General features: G+C 61.6%; 1 protein-coding gene across 1 annotated transcript; it reads left to right on the top strand.

Moving 5' to 3' along the window:
• Positions 1 to 38: 38 nt before the first annotated feature.
• Positions 39 to 8,853, top strand: LOC133341663 (uncharacterized). Its single transcript, XM_061550255.1, has 7 exons — positions 39 to 332; positions 658 to 810; positions 1,250 to 1,415; positions 1,810 to 1,998; positions 6,929 to 7,264; positions 8,201 to 8,298; positions 8,500 to 8,853. Exons 1-7 carry the CDS (start codon positions 63 to 65, stop codon positions 8,851 to 8,853), a joined length of 1,566 nt encoding a protein of 521 aa, XP_061406239.1. The 5' UTR covers positions 39 to 62.
• Positions 8,854 to 9,115: the final 262 nt, after the last annotated feature.

Genomic DNA, 9,115 nt, shown 5'->3' with positions numbered 1-9,115 from the left:
GTGGTGGTGATGGTGGTGGTAATGGTGGTGATGGTGGTGACGGTGGTGGTGATGGTAGCAGTATGGTAGTCGTGGTGGTGATGGTGGCGGTGGTGGTGATGGTGGTGACGGTGGTGACGGTGGTGACGGTGGTGGTGATGGTGGCAGTAGCGATGACCGTATCGGCACTCGCAGCTAACGGCACGGCCGCGCTCGTGCCGGCCGGGGAGGCAGTGGAGACGGACATCGATGCCGAGGACGGCCCCTCGCCCGCGGGGCTCGCCGAGCCGGCACGGCGGCCGGGGCTCACCGACCTGGACACGACGGAGCCGCACGCACAGACGCCGGCACAGGTGGCACGGAGCGTGGGGAGCGTTGGAATTCATCGATTCGGTTAAGAAGCACATCATGACAATGATGTGCCTCGTGTCACGGTATTGGTCATCATCGTTGTGATGCTGAAGATATTGTTGACAATGTTAAGGATCGAGATTGTGATCACGGTCGAGGTAAAGATGATTGCGATGATGATGGTGATCAAACTGGAGAACCAAATGATGATGGTGATAGTGCTCAAGGCTAACGTACTTATTGCCCCCCCCTCTCTCCCGTACCGTCTCCCCTTCCCGACCCCCCCCAACCCCCACCGGCTCCCCGCTCCATGCGATGTGGCCACAGGGCCTCCCACCGGCCTCTCCCCAAGCGGCGTCTCCTCCGCACCTGGGCATGGGCTCTTCTCCCAGCATGCCCCTCTCCACGCACCACCAGATCCAGCTGCTGCAGCAGCAGCTGCTGCAGCAACAGCAGCAGACGCAGGTGGCCGTGGCGCAGGTAACCGGCTACCACCACCGCACCACCACCGCACCACCACCGCACCACCGGCACCACCACCGCACCGACTCACCACCACCGCCCTTGAATCCCTGAGCAAAGCGGGGTCAAGTGCTTGGGTTTGGTAATCTAGACGAGCGGGGGGCTTGCCGGGTGTTGTAGGCGCGAGGCTGCGAGGCCGGGATGTGGCAGCTCCGAGTGCCGCCCGCTCGTGCACGGCGCTGTGCCCGGCGTTCCCCGGGGTCTCCGGCTCTGCCGCTGCGCGTGCCAGGGCGGGCGGCGTCGTGGCGCGCGGACCGCCCGGACGAGGGAGCGCCGCGGGGGCCTTGTGCAGGACGCGGCGAGACGGGAAGGGGGCCGGCAGTCGCGATGATGACGACGATGACTGACAACGATGATGATGAAGACTTTAACGACGATGACGTTGTTCTGGCCGCAGGTGCAGCTGCTCAAGGACCAGCTGAGTGCCGAGTGCGCGGCGCGCATGGAGGCACAGGCCCGCACGCACCAGCTGCTGCTGCAGAACCGCGACCTTCTGGGTCACGTGAGCGCCCTCGTCAAAGAGATCCAGGGCCTGGAGATCAGCCTGGCCCAGCACACCGGCAGTACGGCATCACAACCCCTAACACCATCATCATATCCACCAATGTCTGCTCCACCAGGGAGATAAATGTCATTGTTGTAATCTCCACGGTCATCGCCATCTCCACTGCTATTATCGCCGATATGAATGCAACGATCATCAGCGTAACAACCATCAGAAAGAGAAACCGTGTTCACTGTCATCATCGCGGCCACGCTTTGCGATGGGGCCCAGTAGCTGGGGGGAGGTCAAGTCCGACTTCTCTCAAGACAATCACCAACATCACCGGTGTCATCACCATCACCGCCACGACCATCACAACCACCACAACCTCTGACATCTACAACACCTCCCCCACCACCGCCACCGTGGCATCTTCGGGATTAACCAAAATCCCCTCCCACCCCCACCCCCAGGTGCCAGCCGGCTGAGTGTGACCGACGTGTCGTGGGCCACAGCGGTGAGCTCGCCGCCCCAGCCGGCCTTGCTACTGTGCGGGCCGTGCACGCCGCGGCCGGCCGACGTCGGCCTCTCCCCCGTCGTCGCCGGCGGCCGGGACGCCGTCGGCGGCGGCGACGACGACGGCTTCGGCCTCCGCCTCGCAGGTACGCGGCCCGCTCGGAGCGACGCCGACCGGCGATTCGACCCGTGCGCCCTCGCCGTCGCCGCCGCCGTTAATAACGCGACGCCCGTCGCCGCGGACGCGGTCGCGGCGCCGGTCGGAATCGCCCCGCGGCGGCCGCCTAGCGGCGCCGATCCGCCGGCGTGCCGAGAGGAGACGGCCCGAGGGCCGCGGTCGCCGCCGTCGTCGCCGCCACCGAGGGGGACGGGCGAGGGGTCGCCCGCGGGGCGGTCCGGCGCCGGCGACGGTTCGCCGGGCGGTGCCGAGGCGTCGCGGCGCGAGGGGAGGGGTCGCGCGCGAGGGGCGACGCGAGGGAACGCCTCCCGGCGGATGGCGAGGAAGAGGAGGAGGCTCCCGTGCAGAACGGGGTCGCGCACGAGAATGGCATGGGCCGGAGGTGGCGCTCGGGTGCCACGCACGCGACGGAGTTGGGTCGGTCCGCCACCCGCCGTGGGCAGGAGGGGCGGCGGTGGCGGCTCGCGGCCCGAGAGGTTCAGCTTCCCGCTGGGCCCCGCATGGGCTGGGACCCGGCCGTGTGCCGCTGCTTCTCGCTCGAGATGCTGCACGGCCAGGAGTCCGGCATCGGCCCTCGAGAGCGACTCCAGCGAGGACGACGACGACAACGATGACGACGACGATGACGAGGAGGGGGAGGAGGGCGACGAGGTGGGGACGGAGTTAGCCGAGGCGATGCTCGGCCTGGCTTAGGCAGCTGGGCGTCAGGGTCACGGCCTAGGCTGTGGAGAAGCCGTGAGAAACAAGCCAGTCATCGTGTAGCCACTGGCCGCTTGCGGTGTCTTGTGATATAATTTCACCACTCGTATTTTACTATTGTCGTTACTGTTGTTGCTATTGTTGTTATTGTTGTTTATTTTCGGTGTCTTTTTGTCGGGGACGCTGCCGTGCTGTAACGGTCAGCAGCGCGCTGCTGGACTGGCGATCCAGAAGTCGTCGGTCGATTCAATCTTCCCCCCACCCCGCCCAACCGCCTTTGTTCCGCCCAGCGGTGTAAGCGGGTTCACCACAAGTTAGCCCATGATCGGCAGGTCGTGTGTGTGGTGGGGCAAAGTGTGGGCACTCCCACCTCTTCTAAAACGTCTGGAACAGTGTGGAAGAGTAGGCCAAGCACCCTGTGAAGAGCGAGGCTCTCTGGAGCTCCCCCCCGGTGGAGGCCCTTCCACCCACAATTGGCACAAGTGAGCAATTGCAGGGCTGCCCCTTTACCCACGGTTATGTTAGAACCCGCGGCTAAGACTCGCTTCGCTCGCAAGCGGAGAGTAGCGAGTTCACATGCAGGTCAAGTCGGGCATTGATTGACTCATCCCCCTGGGGTGGATAAAACGAGTACTACGATGCGTGAAGTCAACTGGTGCTTGGCCTATGGAACGGCTAATCCCTGCCATAAGAATGTGGAATTGTCACCACTGGTCCGCCACCCCCCAACCTCATCCCCCATGACCGTATGAGCAGGAAACCACTTGAATGGTTTAATTTCACTATTCATTAATAAAAATAACGTACTTAGTTTCACTTAAATTATTTACCCATTTCTTCAAATAGCTCGTCCATTAATTGGACATTCACTGTTATCACTATTGCCAGTAAGCCGCGAGTATGATGCTGATATTACGGCAGCATTACGCGAGTGTTTTGCCAGTATGACGAATGAATATGATGCCGGAATGATGCCAGTATGAATCCGATATGACGCCAGTAACACGCGAGTTTCACTCTGGAATGACGCCAGTACTCCGGGCTAAACGTGTTGTTTCGCTGTACGCGTCGCGTGAACGAGAACGGCTAAAGATGTGCGCGGCTCGAGGCCCCCCGAGCGGTTCCACGCGACACCGCAGCGACACCGCAGCGACACCGCAGCGACACCGCAGCGACCGCAGCGCACACCCTCGCCATCACAATACCCACCACGCCCGAAGTACGGGGGCGGCGGGGGGGGTTGCAACCCGTCCTGGTTTTCCCAGGATCGTTCTCTTCGTTGGGGAGGCAGCTGCTGCCCTGGGACATCTCTGAAGCGAAAAGTCTCCCCGGCTTTTGGTCCGTTGCGTGATTATAATAATAATTGTGATGTTACACGGCTCACTCAAGACGACGGAGCCACGAGCAGCTCTCCGCTCTTCCGCTGGTGTGGGGGTTTGCTGCTGGTTAGGATACGTCCCGGATTGGTGGTGGCAACCCCACCCACTCCTCCTCCCGCTGCCGCACCGATCGCCCGTCGTGAATTGTCAGTCGCCGTTCAGGGCATGACACTCAAAGCCCCGCACAGGTGGATTCAATCCCCCTTGCTGTGCTGCTATCCGTCGGGTGCCGTGCGGTGCTGCTCACCCCCCCCCCCCCCCACCACTCTCCGGCTGTGACCCCCATTCCTCGTGACGGAGGTGCCAGGCTAGGTGTCCGTCTCACGCTATACAAGTGCACTTGACAGCGACGGGCGCCGTCTCTCTGCAGCCCGTGCGGAAGAGACGGCGCCCCGCGTGCGGGGGCATCGTACACGCGCGGTATCGATGTGTAGATGTGTACTTGGGATCTCCGTGTACGTCGTAACATTTGATATTGGCCACTGAAATTGCACGCGCAGCCCGTCTGTAAGAGCGCCGCGCCAACGAACCCCCCGCCGGCCAAGTTTCATTCGCGTCCACGGCTAACGTCGGCGGCGAGCGATACCCACCCGGAAGGATCCGCACGTACCCCGTGGTGTTGATTCAGGAGCTGTGCACCGACCGAGGTCATCCACAACAACAGTAGCCAGAAGGAAAACCGGAACCAAAGATTTCGACCGCGTTCGTGGCGACGGTTGATGGCGCCACTTTCTGGAGAGAGTGTGGTACCTCACCTGCGGTACAGACTGGTGGGCTGGTGGAGGGCAACTCCGTGGTGTGTGGGGGGGGGCAGGATGAAGTTGACCACCCCCCCTCCCCTCAGCTCACCCTTCTAAATTATTTTCATCGGTGCAACGTTTTTAACAGCGGGCGGCGATTTTTCGTCAACATTTTCCAGTGTGACAAATGGCCATGAACCATTAACAGGAACAAGTTAAGTGCCGAGGTTCGTTCAGAGTTTGTTGAACATTGACTGCCCCCCCACCACCCCCCCCCCCCGATCCCCCGTTCACACGAGGTCAGGCTGCAGGGTTCGTGAAGGCTTCGGCGTTAATGCGGTCGTCCGCTCGACCTTGTGAACGAGACCAAACAACAACAAAATACACGCGGAAACATTACTGCGCGGCAGGGATACATTTCAGTGGCCAATTTTGAAGTGAGTGCGGGACGCTTGTGACAAAAACATACACAGTATATATATCTTAATATTTTGGAAGCGACCAGGATCTCTGGATAGGCTTCATCTCCGGTGGTTCTCTTCCCCCGCGGGCGGTTTGCATTTGCGCAACAAAAACAACGAACGAGCGGCGCAACTCGAGCGGACGTCTCCGCCGACGGCTAACGCCGGACTCAACTCGGCGCCGCGGTGGCCACAGCCGCACTCGAGCGCAGTTCCCGTCGGCCGAGCCGTGCGTCCGCGACTGTCACCGAATAAAGACGCTGCCGCGTCAGCAGCAAGGCCTTGACCGGAGCGTTCAGCGTCGATTCTCACAGCGGTCGCCAGGGGGTCGAGGGACGCCGCGTACTCGCCACATCGCTCGTCGTGCGCGGGGCTCGCGGGGTCCACGCAGACAAACGTCCCTCCGGGGTCCGTCAAACAAGTGCCGCTCTGTTGGGGGAATGTGGAATTTCCACCACTGGCTGGGGGCCATAAACAAGAGTTGGGCCACCCACCGACTCGACGCTCGTTTTGAGCAGGAAGGATTTGTTTGAGTTCCGGCCCGAGGGTTGGAGCAAGGCCTGGGGACCACAGGGACCCTACGGGGGGGGCAGGGGTGGGGACCACAGGGACCCTAAGGGGGGGGCAGGGGTGGGGGGCGGCAGGGACCCTAAGGGGGGGGGCAGGGGTGGGGGGGCAGCAGGGGTCGCAGAGCAGGGATGAGGATCTGGGGGCTCGAGGGGGCAGGTGAGGGCAATTGATGACTTTTTCTGAACCAACAAAACTATTTGTTTCCTCCTTGTGCTTTCCATTGTGGAGCCGAGCCGAGCGCCAAGGTAAGGAAGTCCGACGTTTCGTGTCAGCGGGCCGCGTCCCAGGGCCCCTCTCGGTATCGCATGGCCGCGGCGGTTCGCTCTCATTCTGTTCCGTTTTGCCTGCCGTCGCTGTGCAGACTTTGCGCCACGTCCACTGGGTATAACCGGCACGCTCCTGACATCGTCACGCCACTTGGCCTCTGGTTGCAGGGACATCCAAATGCAATAAATGTATTCGCATGCAACCCAATTGAGATTCAGTTGCGAGTGACCGAGCTGCGAATCAGTTGTGTGCAACCCAAGTTGGGATTCGGTTGCATGCAATCAACTTGCGCAACTGATCAGCCTGGTGTGGACCCGGCTTACGAGTCCCTTGTCCCTATCATCATCATCATCATCGTCGTCGTCTTTGTCGTCATCTGTGAATCGTCGTCACATTTCATCTCGTCCCGTCAGCACGCCGCTCGCTCATAGCCGTTCCCCGTGCAGCCTTCCCTGCTTGCCCCACGGTTCCGTTCCATTTTCTCGTCGCAGCGATGGCAATCGTTCACCGGCCCGCTCGTCGTCATCGCCTTGTGCGTAAAAGGCAACGACGCAATGCGCATCTTTAACAAACAGAGGACGCGCGGCGCTTGGGCAATTGTCGATAGCGCCGCTCGTCACTGCCTGGCTGCTGCTGCTGCTGCCTTCGACAGCTCGTGCCTGTGGTTTGTCGGCGATTGTGAGAAGCAATATGCACGAACGATGATGACACGCTTAAACATCGCTGCTCTTACTATGATCGTGACCCCGTGTTCCCGTGTGTCTCCTCCTCCTCCTCCGCAGTCGATCAGAGCCTCTTTGAGAACGCCAGTTTCTCAGCGTCCCCGATGCCCAAGGGTAGGCACGTCACGGTTAGCACCCCTGTCGTCGGGGTGTCGGCGGCGGCCGGGGTGGGGCCGGGGGTGGCGGCACCGGGGCCCCCCCCCGTTCCCCGGGAGGAAGAGCGGGGCCCCCCCACCCCGGGGAGCGGGGGGCGCGCCACCTGGACGGCGCTGGGAGCCGCCGAGCGTTGGCCGAGCGACGCGTGGGACGCGGCGGCGGAGCAGCGGGACGCGGGGGCGGCGCGTGGAGCACCGCCCCGGCGATGGCGATGGCGGCGGCTCCTCACCTGGCGCGCAGGTGAGCGATCGCGCACACGCAACAGGGGTGCGTGTGTGTGTGCGCGTGTGTGTGCGCGTGTGTGTGTGCGCGTGTGTGTGTGCGCGGTGGTGTAGCGGCCGGAGTTTGATTCCCGCTCATGGCCACCCACACCGTTGACGATTATCTGAACCGGTCCTGAGCCTCCCCTAGGTCGCCTCGGCCTCAAATGAGTACCTGGTGCGGTGTGTCAACATCGCCACTGGGAGACAAAGGCAGCCGGGCGTGGTGCTGGCCACCGACCCCCTCATGTGCCATGCCGGCCTTCATGTGCTCACTAACAGCACTTACCCCAACAATTTGTTAAGGCTAAAAAAGACAAAGATTTCTGTATGTATATACAACAACAACCGCCATTCACCACTAATTGACGGTGACGCAACCACAGCGCTTGTGCCAGGCTAGGTGCACTTTAAGGCCACGTCAAGCGTCGAACGCCCGCTGGCAGGTCACGGGACAGAACCAACCAGGTGCCATGTATTGACTGACTGAGATGGCTGGCCGGGCTCAAAAGATCCAAAAACACCAAAAACACCAAGCGGCCAGCAACCGGCGTTTCAATCCACCCTCCTCCATCAGCGCGGTTCACCGATCCAACTCGAAATTCATCCCTGGAAAAATCTCTGCGGTCGATCCTACCCACGAGCCACTGGTCCACCGCACGGGCTGACGCACACGAGTGTTTATCTGTGCAGTGCCAGCACGTCTGCACACGCACGTGTGTGTGTGTGTGTGTGCGCGCGCAAGTGCTTGGACTTTTCGTGTACGAATGTACGTGCGTGTACTTTGTGTGCACACGTATGCATGTGGGTGTACGTGGAGTGTGTGGTGTGTACGTGGAGCGTGCGTGTGCCGTGTGTGTGATGTGGGTGCGAGTGTCACGCCCTGCCTACGGCCCTGCCCTTTGACCCCTGCCAGGGCCGCCTCCGACACCTTCCCCCGGTTGGAGCCGCCGCCACCGTCCGCCCGCTCGCAAGCGCGTCCCTCGCGCCCTCAAGACGACGCACGACATGATGGTGCCGCCCAGCGCCACCAGCAACACCAGCAACAGCTCCGCCACGGAGCTCCACCACCACGACCACCACACCGCCACCACCACCACCGACGACGGAGACGACAACAACAACAACAACATCGACGACCACCACCACCACGACCATGACGACGATGAAGACCCCTTCTCCTGCTCGGCCGAGATGCGCCTGCTGTTCCTACAGGAGGAGCCGACGCAGCGCTCCTTCGGGAATTCCTTCTGGGATTACTCGGGCAGTCCGGACCGCGACTCGGCGGGATCGGGCGAGCCGGCACTCGCGAACGGCGCGAGCCGGGGGGAGCACGCCGGGGATGAGACGGCGCAGTCCAAGCAGCAGCAGCAACAGCAGAGCGCCGACAAGGAGTTGGTTCCGAAGTCGATCCGGAAGGAGCTGGACGCGCTCGGCGTTCCGGAGTCGGAGTCCCGGATTTCCGGGCGGGATCCGCTCGAGGAAGGGTCGGAGGATTCCGGCATCGTCCGGCAGAGAGACTCCGGCGCCTCGGAGGGCGAGCGCGCCGAGGCCCTCGGCCTCGACTGAGCGCGAGCAGCAAAACTAAAATCGATAATTAAATAGGTAAATGTAACCATCGACATCCGGAGCAGACGGCTGTTGAGTTCACGACGGGAGCCGGACGTCGACGCTGACGAATCGGTGACCTTTCCCTGCCCTGCCCTGGGAGCACCGTTGTGAAAATCTTGACGTCATTAATTTGTGGCATCATCATCACCGTTGTTGCTATTTTTTATTTTTATTTAAAGTTACGTTTTTTACAACGTTCATCTCATCCGATAGATTTTGT

The sequence above is a fragment of the Lethenteron reissneri genome, chromosome 12 (assembly GCF_015708825.2).
Source record: "Lethenteron reissneri isolate LAM-NWPU_2019-01 chromosome 12, ASM1570882v1, whole genome shotgun sequence".
Lineage (NCBI taxonomy): Eukaryota > Metazoa > Chordata > Hyperoartia > Petromyzontiformes > Petromyzontidae > Lethenteron > Lethenteron reissneri.
The sequence above is the reverse complement of the archived record's forward strand: the minus strand, read 5'-3'. Positions and strand labels throughout refer to the sequence as shown.

What these genes read in the sequence shown, in the direction of transcription:
- LOC133341663 (XM_061550255.1), top strand. Translation starts at nt 63, where the DNA reads ATGGTAGTCGTGGTGGTGATGGTGGCGGTGGTGGTGATGGTGGTGACG. An exon ending in CGCAGGTGGCCGTGGCGCAG is followed by an intron (nt 811 to 1,249) that starts GTAACCGGCTAC and finishes TTCTGGCCGCAG; the next exon opens with GTGCAGCTGCTCAAGGACCA. An exon ending in CTTCGGCCTCCGCCTCGCAG is followed by an intron (nt 1,999 to 6,928) that starts GTACGCGGCCCG and finishes CCTCCTCCGCAG; the next exon opens with TCGATCAGAGCCTCTTTGAG.